This window comes from Budorcas taxicolor, chromosome 3 (genome assembly GCF_023091745.1).
Source record: "Budorcas taxicolor isolate Tak-1 chromosome 3, Takin1.1, whole genome shotgun sequence".
Classification (NCBI taxonomy): Eukaryota; Metazoa; Chordata; class Mammalia; order Artiodactyla; family Bovidae; genus Budorcas; species Budorcas taxicolor.
This window is the reverse complement of record NC_068912.1, coordinates 105,841,672-105,856,446: the sequence shown is the minus strand read 5'-3', so window position 1 is coordinate 105,856,446 and position 14,775 is coordinate 105,841,672. Positions and strand designations below refer to the sequence as shown.

At 44.3% G+C, this 14,775-nt stretch overlaps 1 protein-coding gene across 1 annotated transcript in view; it reads left to right on the top strand.

Annotated features, from left to right (window-relative positions):
• Nucleotides 1-5,761, top strand: part of SMAP2 (small ArfGAP2) — a 47,919-nt gene extending 42,158 nt beyond the window's left edge. The window contains exons 9-10 of the mRNA XM_052637229.1: nucleotides 10-326; nucleotides 4,430-5,761. Of these exons, the coding sequence (XP_052493189.1) occupies nucleotides 10-326; nucleotides 4,430-4,555 (443 nt within the window). The 3' untranslated portion in view covers nucleotides 4,556-5,761. The remainder of the gene's footprint in view (nucleotides 1-9; nucleotides 327-4,429) is intronic.
• Nucleotides 5,762-14,775: the final 9,014 nt, after the last annotated feature.

The window sequence follows — 14,775 nt, the reverse complement described above, 5'->3', positions numbered from 1 at the left end:
TCTCGGCAGCAGTGTTCATGGCTCCTGCTCAGATGGCGTATCCCGCTGCCTACCCCAGCTTCCCTGGGGTTGCACCTGCTAACAGCCTAATGGGGAGCATGATGCCCCCACCAGTAGGCATGGTAGCTCAGCCAGGAGCTTCTGGGATGGTTGCCCCAATGGCCATGCCTGCAGGCTATATGGGGGGCATGCAGGCCTCCATGATGGGTGTGCCAAACGGAATGATGACCACCCAGCAGGCCGGCTACATGGCAGGCATGGCAGCTATGCCCCAGACTATGTATGGGGTTCAGCCAGCTCAGCAGCTGCAGTGGAACCTAACTCAGGTAAGCTGCTCCATTTCACTCAGGACAAGAGTTCTGAGCCTTCCTCAAGGCCGTCTCACTTAGTGTCTGCCCCTTATCCTTTGAATCCTTACAGTGTAAATGAGATATCGCCAGAGACATTCTTGAATTTGCTTCGTTTATTTATTTGTTTTAACAGAAGATCTATCTAACCTCAGACTTTCTGAGGTATTTTGGGTTCCTGTAGAATAAGGGTAATTGCCTGATTCTAAAACTCTCTACACATTCATCAAAACAAAACAACTTGTCCAGATAAACAAGAGGTGCCAATAAAAGCACCCATAAGCAGTGACTATTGCACCTAATAGAATACCACAAACCTCAAATTACACGGTTATAACACCGAAATCCAGGGCTTCCCTGGTGGCTACAGTGGTAAAGAATTCGCCTGCCAAGGCAAGAGACACAGATTCAATCCCTGGTCCAGGAAGATCTCACATCCCGAGGAGCAGCTGAGCCCACGTACCACAACTGTTGAGCCTGAGCTCTGAAGCCCAGGAACTGCAGCTACTGAGCCTGAGTGCCACAAGTACTGAGGCCTGTGCACTCTGGAGTCTGTGCTCCGCAACAAGAGAAGCCTCAGCAGTGGGAAGCCTGCACGCTGCAACTGGAGTAGCGCCTGCTCACAACTAGAGAAGAGCCCTCACAGCACCAGAGACCCAGCACAGCCGACAATAAACAGCTTTTTAAAAACACCGAAATCAAGCAGAGCCAGCACCACAGAGAGGCCATGTGAAAAGAGGAGAAGGAGCGGGGGGCTAGAGGTGACAGGGCATAGATAAAACATGCCCAAGAAAGAGAAAGCCCTGCCCTGATGAGAGACGTGCTGAGAAGTGTTCTGAGATCTGGTGCAGTATAACTCTGGTTACTTGGAGAATCAAAAGCAAAGGACTCAAAATAGATAGGACTATAGGGGGTAGCTTTGGCAGAGCATTGTTTCTAGGAGAGATGAGGATGACTTAGAATGAGGGGGTGCCCTTAGGAGACCTTGTGGTGAAGAAGTAAAAATTGAGAATGACAAAATCAGATCTACTATTCTCCTCCCCACCAAATAGTCATTTCACTTTACTAACGGAAGAGGGTGCTCTTGAGCTAAGAAATTTAATAAGTCTCCTCAGATCCTTTCATCTGTGTGTGTTATTGCTGATTCAGAAAAATAAGGTACTACAAAGAATCCGCCTGCCAGTGCAGGAGATGCAAGAGATGAGGGGTTTATCCCTGGGTGGAGAAGATACCCTGGAGGAGGAAATGGCAACCTACTCCAGTATTCTTGCCGGGAAAATTCCATGGACAGGGGAGCCTGAGGGGCTGCAGTTCATGGGGTCACAAAGAGCCAGACACGATTGAACAGGCATACACACAAAAAATAAACAGAAAGTAGCAAGTGACACTTATGCAAAACTATTATGAGAAGAAACTAAAAAATGAAGTCTAAACATTTTGAGGAATGAAAATTCTTTCTCCAAAACCAGTCACAAAATAGAAGAAAACTGTTACACAATCCTGAATTATATGTCCTCTAACAAACACTTGCAGGTAAGATGAAACAGCTTGAATCAAAAAGTGAGAAACTTAGAACCCAAATGGACAAATACCTGGAAGTTGTGAAATGAAAGTTTCCTGAACTCAGGAAACAAATTGAGAAACAACACAATTATCTTAAAAATAGACTGAATTACAAGTTAGTCAGAGGAGAATAGATTCAACTGAAAATATATTTGGCATAGAGGAAAGGTGTGAAATAGCTCAGAGAAAGGAAACTAAATATAGAGAGCACTAAAAAGAATCAGAAAAAAAAGACCTTAGGCAAAGAAGATCTAACATAAATACGTGTTTGGCGACCCCCAAAGGTGGCACTAGTGCTAAGGAGCCTGTGCCAATGCAGGGCCTCTCATGCCCGGGAAGGTCCCCGGGGGAGGGCGTGGCAGCCCACTCCAGTGTTCTCGCCTGAAGACCGCCATGGACAGAGGAGCCTGGCGGACTACCATCCACAGGGCCACAAAGATTCGGACACGACTGAAGACACTTAGCACCCACACAAAGAAGAAAGATAAAATAGTGGAACAGGATTAATATATTTAAAACTTAACATAAGAATGTTTCCTAGAAACAAAGGACTTGAATATAACGTTGAAAGAAACTACTGCGTGTGTATCTGGAAGAACTGACTCAGAATGGTCACCTCGAACATATCCCAGTAAACTTTTAGGCTTTGTATGATAAGAAAAAAAAATCCATGAGTCCATATTTTTTTAAAAATGGGTGTGGGATAGAGGGAGAGAAAGCCTTCTTTGCAGAAGAATGACAGCTAATAATTATAGAAAGAACAAGGTATTCACATATTTGCAAAGAAATACCCTTCAGATTACTTATTAATTACAATGAAAGAACATGATGGATACAACCTTAGATAAGTGATCAAACGTAAAATTATCAACAGTGGGGCACGTTAGCATTATGCATTTCTTGATATCTTATACTAAGAAGGATATAATATTACTTACATAAAATTTGGGGGGGCCTTCCCTGGTGGTCCAGTGGTTAAAATTTCACTTTCCAATGCAAGGGGTGTGGGTTTGATCCCTAGTCGGGGAAGCTAAGATTTCACATGCCTCACAGCCAAAAAACCAAAACATAAAAGCAGTATTGTAACAAATTCAATAGACTTCAAAAGTAGTCCACATCAAAAAATATATATATTAGAATTTTTGCCAAAAATATTTAACTTGGATCCAATCGTAAGAATACATGAGATAAATCTAAATTAAAGGATTTTCTCTAAAATAACTGGCCTAGACTCTTCAAATGGTGTTAGGAAAAAATGGCAGGGAAACTCCTTTAGGTTAAAGGAGGCTAAAGAGATGAAAAATGAAACGTAATATATATTAGAATATAGTATTCATGTGAAACATCTTGAACATGTTCATTGTATTGTGATTCTAGGAAAGTCTTCATTCATATGAGACCTAAGAGTCCGACTTTGTGCGGCCCCATGGACTGTAGCCCGCCAGGCTCCTCTGTCCATGGGATTTCCTAGGCAAGGATATTGGAGTGGATTGCCATTCCCTTGTCCAGGGGATCTTCGTCTCCTGCATTGACAGGCTGGTTTTATACCACTCGCACCACCTGGGAAGCTTCTTATGAGATGCCTCCTGACTTATTAAGAGGTGAAACGTCACAATATTTGCAATTTTCAATGTCTATCAAAGATTTTTTAAAGCTGATACATATGTATATATCAAAGATAAAATAAAGCAAAAGTGTTACCAATTGTTGAATTTAAGGAAAGATATATGGGTGTCATTACCCTAATCATCTTTCAACCTTTCTGTAAATTTGAAATTTGCTTTAAAAGTTGGTGGAAGAAAAAAAAGTTAGCCTTTCTCCTAAAAGAAATGTACCAGAAAATGTACCAGACTTGGGAAATTTAAGGCATTTTTCTTTGATAAATAGTTTCGTCTGTTCACTGCCAGGAGCCAGTCTTTTAATCAGATTCCTAAAGGGGCTTCAACCCCACCCAGGCCTGATGCCACCAACCCTTTTCTCCCAGCAGCTTCCTTTCTCATACAGTGAAGACATGTTGGTCTTTTTTTTTTTTTGCCTGCCTTTGTTCTTTCTGAAAAGTCCAGTTTCCTTTTCATTGTCTTCTTTCTACTCGAGCATGCACAGCACTTCCCCTGACACTCTTTGCTGGAGGAAAGACAGGAGTTCTGGCTGGCTGGGGGCTTCTCTTTATACTCTCAGGGTTGGCTTCAGCCGGTTCACAATAGGCTCCTTTTCAGAATGAGAGTGGAAGGGAAACAGAATAACCTCCTGTGCCACTTTTATGTCAGCTCACTCCAGGATTCCCCCTTCCCCTCCCTGAGCATTAGTCTCCGACAGCATCTCCCTTCTGCAGAGGCCTCCATCGTTGTGGTCTGGTGTCCCCGGAATGATCTGTGCAGGTTCAGGGCAGTTCTGCTCATGACAGAGCTTCCCTTTGTCTCACTCTCCTCTCCCCACAGGCGGAAGGACTTCTTCCCGCCCTTTGCTCTAATTGGCCCCGTGCCCACAGCCTGTCTGAAAGCCTCCTCTCTCTCTTTTAGATGACCCAGCAGATGGCCGGGATGAACTTCTGCGGCACCAACGGCATGCTGAGCTATGGACAGTCCATGAACGGCGGGACCGGACAGGCAGCAAATCAGACGCTCAGCCCTCAGATGTGGAAATAGGCACAGCACACCTGGATGACTACCACTCTCCCCGTCGCCCCCTCTCCTTGTGTTTCCTCTTTCCCCATCCCCCTCTCCTACTTCTCTGGTTTAGACGTCGGTCACTTAGGACTTGGCATCCTGCCTAGCCCAACCGCATCCCAAACCTGCAGACCTCTCTGTTGCTTTCTGTCGTACCTGTCCCCCAGCTGTCCTGATTCCCTCCCCAGCCTCAGCCCGGGTTCTCTCCTGGCAGCCGCACCTTAGGAACTGTTGGCAGAAGGCACTTAGACTGCAGGATAGATGTGCACACCTTTGAGCACCTTTCCCACAAGCTGAAACTTCCTGTCAGACTCAGAAAGGTCTGTAGGGGGTGTATTTTAGGCAAAGAGGGGAGAGATTAGAGGTCCTTCTGTATGTGTTGATGAGTTATTGGGTTAACCAAAAGGACGTTTTGGCCAACCCAGTATTTCCATAGGTTTAAGTTTTGGGGGTGAGAAAGGGGGCATCATGCTCCCCTGATTTATGGAAATTAAGGAAGTACTAAAATCGAATTAAATGCTCCTTGAGTCTTAGAGCAGTTTGGCCCCAGCCCTGGGGCGAGGATGAGCGAAATATGACTCTACTTCATGCTGAATTGTTTGCTGGATCTGAGACTTCAGGACTTGCTGCTTCGGTCAGCCTTTCTTAGCACCAAAGACTCTTCAAAGGTCCCACACAAAGACACACACCCTGTTCCCTGACTTCATCCGGTAGGATCTGCCTTTGTGGCTGGAGGACCAGCCCCTCCGGTGGGAATGCAGAGCTTAACGTGTGTACTGCTTGTGTGTGTGCGTGGATTCCACCTCCCACTCTTTCCCCGTCTGTGCTGAGTGTTTTTGTTTTTTAGTTTTAGGTTTACAACAGAGAGGAGTTAATTTATCAACAGCCCAAAACTGTTGCCAGTTTTTCTTTAGTTAAAAAAAAAATTTACAATCTCATTGGTAGCTCCCTTCCTCCTTTCCCCTCTCCGACCTGCCAGTTGCTGTTTCATATTGGTATGTCCAGGCTGCCCTGCGCCCCCGTCTGTCCAGGTGTATGAGGCAGGGTGCCTGGCAGCCTTCCTCTCAGTCATCGTTCGCCCCATTTGAAAACTAAAACAAGAAAACGTTGCTTAAAAGATTTCACCTGTGGGAACCACAACTCCTGGTTGCCTTTCTCCTGTGTATGTGCAAATTCCTTAATAAATGTTGCAGGGAAGCACCGCTCACTCGCTCTCACTGTGTGTCACTCATGGAGGAGGGTGAGTTCTGCCAAGCTCTTCTGCTTTCCAGGGGCAATTCCCTCACTTTCTGCATTTTAAAACATGATTACATTTAGAATGGATAAACAAGGTCCTACTATAGCATAGGAAACTATAGCCAGTATCCTGGGATAAACCAGAATGAAAAAGAATATTTAGAAAAGAATGTAAATATATATATATGTGTGTGTGTGTATAACTGAGTCACTTTTCTGTACAGCAGAGATTGGCACAACATTGTAAATCAACTGTATTTTAATTAAAAAAGAACAGCTTAGGGAGCATACCCAAGGGCCAGGTCAAGACTCAGGCAGTCAGAAAGGTGGCCTTTTTCCAGTGGCATCTAGAGTTGTGAGGGAGTGGACTCTGGATGTCCGTACCAGCTGGAGTCCTGGACCATCGGAACTCATCGGTACTAGAAGTACCCCCCACAGTAGAAAAACTGAGACCCCGCCCCTTCTCCTTCCTTCGAGTACACCTTTTGAATACTTCCGGGTGTGAGAGGATAGCACAATGGCTCAGAAAGCTCTGAGCCAGGCTGCCAGTGTTCATATCCCTTCTTGCTCTGTGACCTGGCTACTAAAGCCCTGTGTATCAGTGTAAAGCTGATACTAAACCCTTGTGTATCAGTGTAAAATGGGGCTTGTGTAAAATGAAGCGATTCCTGTGGTATGTTTAGCACACAGGGTACTTTGCTCTCAAATATTAGCAAATACTACGTGCCAGGCCTATGTCAATTCATTCAACAAGTGTTTAAAGAAAGCTTTCAATGTGCCCAGCACTATCTTAGGCTCTGGAAGAAAACAGTGAATCAAAACTCCCTGATCTCATAGGATAGTGTGGTAGGAGAGATGGCCAATAAACAAGTAAATGAATGATTTGATTTCAGGTGGTAATAATACAAGGTAAGACAAGATTAGGGGAGAGGGTGGGTGTGGGACCATTTGGGTGGAGCAGTCAGAAGGAGGCTACATTTCAACTGAGACCTGAAACAGGAGGCAGTTGGTGGAGATCTGTAAAAAGAGCAGAGCAAAGGTTGACGTCTGCATTGAAAATGATTTGGTGGAGGTATTGGTTTGAGAATCATCAGGGTGTGTAAAGCCACGAGACTGGGTGAAGTCGTCTAAGGAGAAAGCATGAAGAGAAGAGGACTAAGCCTTAAGGTCCATCAGCTTTTAGAATTTGAAGAGAGAAGAAAAAACATTTTGAAGAGAAAAAAAATGAATCATAGTCCTTGCTCTTAAGACGCTCACAGAATCATGGGGCAACAGACTTAGAATCTCTTAGACATGCTTCATGGGAGCTAGGAAGTTTGGGGAAACCTTCCTAAGGACAGAGCACCTGAGCTGAGTCCCAGGGGCAAGTTAGGAGTTAACCAGCGAGTGGTGTGGAGGTGGGGAGAATAGTCCAGGCAGACTGTACCATGTGATCAAAGAGACCTGCAAGAGCACAGAACATTCCAAGAAGCACAGGCAGTTCCATGTTTCTAAGGTCTGATATTAGTCAAGGTGTCATGAGAGGTGGGACCTAGCTGGGTTTGGACCAGATCATGGGGGGCTTCCTACAGCCCAGGAATGAGTTTAGCCTAAACTGTGGTAAACAGTTGAGTGACACGGTCAGATCAGAGATTCAGGCAGCTCACTCTTGCCTTGCTGACAACGTGTTTGAGAAACAAGACCAGATCTAGGGGACCAGAGCTGAACAAGGGCCAAGTTATTAGGGGTGGGAAAGATGAAGCCGCTCAGAACAGCATCTCATGAGGCACGTGAGGTGCTAACAGGTGCAGCACAAAACCTGAAATCAGCTTGGGAAAGACTGCATGTCATGTCAGCTCTTGCACACCTAGAATATAAATATCCAAGTAGAAAGGGCTCTGAAAATTTCTGTGGTAAAGACTTTTTTTAAAAAAAAATTAGTTGATTATATTTTTAAAAGCAGTTTTAGGTTCACAACGAAATTGATCAGAAAGTTTAGAGTTCCCATACACCTCTGTCCCTCACTTGGCCTCCTCCACTTTTGACATTCTGCACCAGAGGAGTACATTTGTTACCATGAATCCATAGCAATAGATCACAACATCCAAAATCCATAATTTACATTAAGTTTCATTTTGGTGTTTTGTAATCTGTGGGTCTTAGCAAAGGTACAATGCCATGTAGTCATCATTATAGTATCATACAGAGTAGTTTCACATCTTGAAAATCCTCTGTGCTCTGCCTCTCCATCCCTTGCTCCCCCATAACTCCTGGAAGCTACTGATTTTTTTCTTCCCCACTGTCTCCATAGTTTGGGCTTTTCCAGAATGTCATATACCTAGAGTCATACAGTTTGTGGCCTTTTTCAGATTGACTGCTTTCACTTAGTAATATGCACTTTTGTCTTTTCATGGCTTAATATCTCATTTCTTTTTAGTGCTGGATAATATTTCAGTGTCTGAATGTACATAATTTATTTTAATCTATTCACTTACTGAAGGACGTCTTGATTGCTTCCAAGTTTTGGCAATTATAAATAAAGTTGCTATAAACATCTGTGTGCAGGTTTTTGTGTAGACATAATTTCTAATTCCTTTGAGTAATTACCGAGGAACATGGTTGTTGAATCATATGATAAGTGTATATTTAGTTTTATAAGAAACTGTCAGGTGTCTTCCAAAGTAGCTGAACCATTTGCACTCCTACCAGAAATGAGTGAGTTCCTATTGCTCTACATCCTTGCCAGCATTTGGTGGTGTCAGTGTTTTGGGATTTAGGCCATTTTAATAGGGAGGGATTGGGGGCAGGAGGAGAAGGGGTTGACAGAGGATGAGATGGCTGGATGGCATCACTGACTCGATGGACGTGAGTCTGAGTGAACTCCGGGAGTTGGTGATGGACAGGGAGGCCTGGCGTGCTGTGATTCATGGGGTCGTAAAGAGTCGGACACGACTGAGCAACTGGACTGAACTGAATAGGTGTGTAGTGGTAACTCACTGCTGTTTTAATTTATAATTGCCTAATAGGTGATGTTGAATATCTTCATATGTTTGTTTGCTATCTGTATACCTTGATTAGATTAAAATTGAGAACTGTTTGTCAAAAGGTTCAATTAAGAGAGAAGAAAAGTTTATCTCAGAGGAAGGGAAAATACCTTTCTTTCTTTCTGGCTGTACTGGGTCTTCGTTGCTGCGAACAGGCTTTCTCTAGCTGCAGTGGGCGTGGGCTTCTCACCACAGTGGGTTTTCGTTGCGGAGCACAGGCTCTACAGCACGCCAGCTTCGGCTCAGCAGTTGTGGTGCGTGGGCTTAATTGCCCCAAGGCATGTGGAGTCCGCCCAGACCAGGGATAGGACCCATGTTCCCTGCATTGGTAGGTGGATTCTTAACCACTGGACCACTAGGGAAGTCCCCTGGGGCCTAGTATAAATAGATAGAGCTAACATTATATTAGGGTATTCCCAGGTGGCTCAATTGTAAAGAATCCACCTGCCAATGCAGGAGACACAGGAGACGTGGATTCAATCCCTGGGTCTGTAAGATCCCCTGGAGGAGGAAATGGCAACCCACTCCAGCATTCTTGCCTGGGAAATTCCATGGACAGTGGAGCCTGGGGGGCTATAGTCCATGGGGTCTCAAAGAGTCAGACACGACTTAGCGATTAAACACACAGGCATGCATACACACCTTACATTGGCCAATCCTAAAAGCTAGGATGGCAGAAATTCCTTCGTATAATGTAGAGAAAGGATTCCAAAACTCAAGGAATTCTGGGACGAATTACCAAACATGTTATTCCTTTTCCCAACCTAATAAAACACTGCATTCCCTTTACCCAATGGCTTGAGACATACTTTGTTATAGAAGTACTAGACTCATTAAAACGTGACGTAGTGGGTGTTCTGTATAGGCCAAGAATACTAGTGAAGTGTACTTCCTATTTTCAGTGGACTTGGGCATTTCCAATGATAGCCTTTAACAGTGGCCCACCTGCAATTTATGATAATGAGAATGGATACCAAGATCTTCGGAGATGATTAATTAATTGAAGCTAGGGACCCAGACAAATGGCAGCTCACTAAAGCCCCACTTGATCTGTATAGCCAAATTTTCTCAGGGTTTGGAGACAGATGTCAATAAGATAGAAATATAGCCTCATATTCTGTTGCTAGACCTAAGTTCACAGCCTATTGAATAATGGAGAGACAGGTATTCTTGAGGATGGAGCTTGTAAAAGCCCTATTAATGTGTAATGTATATCTTCTGGCTTTCCCCCAAGGGACCCACTACCATTTTACCTGGGTAAATACACTAGGGAAACTACACAAACACTTGGGCAACAGTTAGACATTAACTGTTAACTATCACTACGTCCTACGCATAGTATTTTTGTCCATGTGTCAGAGTGGAAGCATATGGTGATCAGGTAATGATGGCATTTTGACCTAAGTCAGCCTCACCATAGACCAAGTGGAACCTTAAACCCCTCCTGTAGCAGTTCCCCCAAGTTTCTGAGTGTCTAGTTGGAAAAAGATGCCCTTAGCAACTGATAGATTTCTTACATTGACTTGCTGACCTGCGAAGTAAGGACTGTTGAAAAAACCGTGAACTCTTCCCTACTGAAATAACAAACCAATAACAGTATTACATCTCTGGGGGAGATTTACGAAATCACAGGTCCATTTAACTTGAAGTCTAGCTGGTGCAAAAGATGGATGGGTTTGGGATGACAGTAAATTATGGTAAACTCTGGGTTAAGACCTTCAAACTGGGTTATCCTCATTACAGGTGCTATTCTGGAAGGCATCTCCTTTTTGAATTTAATCAGGATAATGCTTGACGTGTGACATAGGTCTCTTAACATTATACTTTGGGAGAAGTAATTTATCCTGATAAACGAAAATATCAGACACAATCTGCTTCCACGTGATAGAACAGCAGTGTGAGTTTACTACCCAATCTGAGGAATGTGCCAACTCTTAGATCTACGCAGTAGTTCAGTGTGTAGAGGCTTTGGTTCTCTCTCCACAGGAGATTGTATTTTCCAAAGATGGCCTCACCGGCATACACCCCATCCCACATGTTCATCTTATAATCGTGACATTGGCCTTCTTCCACGGAAGAGGTCTATTTTCTCTTCCTTTGAACATGAATAGATCTTTATAACTGCCTTAACCAACAGAATATGGCAGATACGGCCTCACTTCCTGGGCTAAGGTTATGCAAGGGCTGTATGGCTTCTTCCTGGTTCTCTCTCTCTCTCTCTCTCAGGACTCTTGCCCTTCATACCAAGCCAATATATTTTAAGAAAGCTCAGGCCACATGGAGAAGTCACGTGTGGGTTTCTGGTCAACAGCTCTGGCCAGGCCTACGTGACAGTAAATAACTTTCAGATGATTCCAGTTCTTTGCCTTTGCATCTTCCAGTTAGGCTCCCAACATCATGGTGCTGCTCTGTGCCCTGTCTAAATTTCTGACTTAGAGAAACTGTGAGAGACAATAAAAGATTATTGTTGTTTTAAGCAGGAACTAATAGGCAATCTATCATATAAACCAATCTGTAAGGAATCCTGCCACATCAGTGAACTATCTGAGGCATGTTGGGCTGATCCTTTTAAAGGAAGGAACAAGTTGTTTTCTGTCTGCTGTATTAAAAAAAGAAGTACCGCATGAGATGAGTCCCTTTGGATTTGTGAAGCACATACACCATAGTCAGATGTGTTGACCCAGCTGATTTTGGGGGTGATGTGAAAAGCTGCCTATTTCAAGTAGAGCCCAGAACGACAGATGTTTCTCTTATTCAGGCTACAGGCACTTCTTCCCTCAGCTCTTGCAATTCGGTAGATTAGTAGTAGACCAGAATACTGTATGGACCCTCTTACAAGCCCTAAATAAAGAACCAATAATGGGACGTCCATAGTGGTCCAGTGGCTAAGATTCTGCACGCCCAAAGCAGGGGCCTGGATTCGATCCCTGGTCAGGGGACTAGATCCCACATACTGCAACTAAGAGTTCACGTGCTGCAACTAAAGATACTGCATGCCGTAATGAAGACCCGGTGCAGCCACATAAATAAATATTAGAAATAAAAAAGAACCACCAAGGAGGCAATTGTGGTTTTCAAAACTGAGCTCTCTTTGTCAAGCAGCTCTTCCTACTTGGCCTTGGTGTGGATTGAATGCCAGATCAGGAGATCCCAGGTGTCATGGGCTTCCCTGGTGGCTCAGACGGTAAAGAATCTGCCTGCAATGTGGGAGACCTGGGTTTGATTCCTGGGTTGGGAAGATCTCCTGGAGGAGGGCCTGGCAACCCACTCCAGTATTCTTGCCTGGAGAATCCCCGTGGACAGAGGAGCCTGGCAAGCTACAGTCCATGGGGCCTCAAAGAGTCGGACACAACTCAGCGATTAAGCACACACAGCACATGGGACCAGAGCTGCCGCAACTGAACCGAGTAATGGTCTGCCTGCTTATCCTTGGAAACCTTCAACGTCAGTATCTTTTGATCTTTTCCTCTTTGGCTGGGTGAAGTCACTGGAGAAGTTTTTCAGATTTGCTACCCAGAGAGTATAGACCTGGGTAGAAGCATTCTGGAAAGAAGAGTGGGAGTCTCAAGTTCAGTGCGTAAATGTCCACATAGCCTTGCCCTGTTCCCGGTATTTCCAGCCTAGTGCCCACCCCTCAACTCTGCCTGCTGTTCTTCAGTTCAGAGACCCCTCTGTTTTATCTTTTCCTTAAATGACTCCTCCAATCTCCTGCAGAGATGGTCAAAGGACAGTCACCTGACTGGAGTAGTGTAGAGACACTGAGAATCTGCTTCTAACAGATTTACAACCAATATTCTATGGTTAGGATGGCCTGAACTCCCCATTTTCAGAGGGACCCCTAGACAAGCAGTTTGTTTGCTTTTGGGGATTCTGGAATGTAATTAGGTTGCTTCTTGGCTTTCCCACTGCTCACTAAGGATTCAGCCTTTCAGGACTCATAAGGCTGAAAGCATTCATCCATTCGTCATTCAGTTGCCAGAATTTTGTTTTTCTCCTCTCTATTCAATGTATCCTTGGGTTTATGCCTTTGGTTTTAAGTCCTTTTTTCTGCAGTTATGATGGGATTTTTGTGAGGGAGTGGAGCTAAATACGTGTGTTCCATCTGCTCCCTTTAACTAGGACTAAAGACCATATGACAAGGACTAAGAAGGCAGAAAGGGCAGGGAATGAGACCCTTCTTTTGGAAAGGGGTGTCGTTTTCCCAGGGAAGAGAGTTATGGACTGACAGCCTCAAGGAAAAGGACACCTGTAGGATGAGGGTTGTGACTACAGTCCCTGTGAAGTTCAAAGTGCCAAGTACTTTCTTTTTAAGAGAGGTCAAGTTAATTACGATCGTAATTCTGAATTTCCATGACTCTCCTATAAAAGTTATCATAAAACTGTTCAGTCTGGTTTAGGAATCCTGTGAGGGTTTAAGGAAAGCAGGAAGAAGATGGCTTTATTCTGTCCCACTATCTCCCAGGATAGAGAAAGAGAATTAACTTTGAGTGCCCACCCTCTAGCGAAAACAATACATCCTGGAAGATTGTTCCAGAGAGGACAAGAGAAGAAAGAAAATCATCTGTTTACCCTCATGTGTTAGTGAAGGTTGTTCGTTTGAGGAGAAAGAACTCCAGCAAAATCCTGAATTACTTAAGTGGAGTGACAAGTTGATTTATAAACCAAATGAATTCATTGGAAGCAGAAGCTCAATGCTGGGGTGACTGTGATGCTGAAAGACAATTTTTATTTTTAATTTTTTATTGTGGTTGGTTTAAAATGTGTTGATTTCTTCTCCATAGCAAATTAACTCAGTAATATAGATTATACATTCTTTCTGATATTCTTTTCCATGATGGTTTATCCCAGAACATTGAATATTGTCCCCTGTGGTACCTTTGCTGTCTGTCCATTCAGTATGTTATAGTTTGCATCTCCTAACCCCAAACTCCCTGTCTGTCCCTCCCCCTCTCCCATATATGAAGGTACACAAATTGTAAATGTGCTTGTATTTATTTTTAATGTGTATTAGGAGGAATAGAATTGGGTTAAATATAGAATGTAGGATATTATTGCTTTGAATGAGGGTAGTGTGCACTGGTAAGGCACTCACGTTACAGGGACTGCATGGAAACACCCTGGTGGTCCAGGGGTTGAGACTCTGCTCTTCCACTGCAGGGGGTGAAGATTTGGTCCCTGGTCAGGGAACTAAGATCCCACATGCCACACAGTGTGGCCAAAACAAAAACAAAAAATGCGAAGACCGTATGCCTTGTAGGATCATTGTTCATGCCTTCAGTGACTGTCTGATTTGGGTTCTCTCAGAAACATACTCTGACAAAGGATTGGGCCCAAGTAGTTTATTTGGGAAATACCAATAGGAAATGGGGGAAGGAGGTAGAAAGAAAAGTAGCCAGTAAAAGGTACATTATTAAGCTAGTTACCTCTGTAGGAGTGTTGTGTGCTTAGTTGCTCAGTCGTGTCTGACTCTTTGAGACCCCATGGACTGCAGCCTGCCAGGCACCTCTGTCCATGGGGATTCTCCAGGCAGGAACACTGGGTTGCCATGCCCTCCTCCAGGGGATCTTCCCAACTGAGGGATCGAACCCAGGTCTCCGGCATTGCAGGTGGATTCTTAACCATCTGAGCTTCCAGGGAAGCCCTCTCTGTAGGAGACTGGAGTTTAATCTCACTGAAACTCTGGGAAACTGCATAATAACCTCAGAATCATGCCATCTAGTGTGAGCAGTCTGGGCACTGTCAAACCAACTGATCAGAATCATTGGCTGAAGGCAGGTGGTGGGGGTGCTTGCATCTCTGCTCAGTCGTGTCCAGCTCTTTTCAACCCCATGGACTATAACCTGCCAGGCTCCTCTGTCCGTGGGACTTCTCCAGGCAAGGAGTGGGTTGCTGTACCCTCCTCCAGGGGATCTTACCAACCTGGAGACTGAATCCACATCT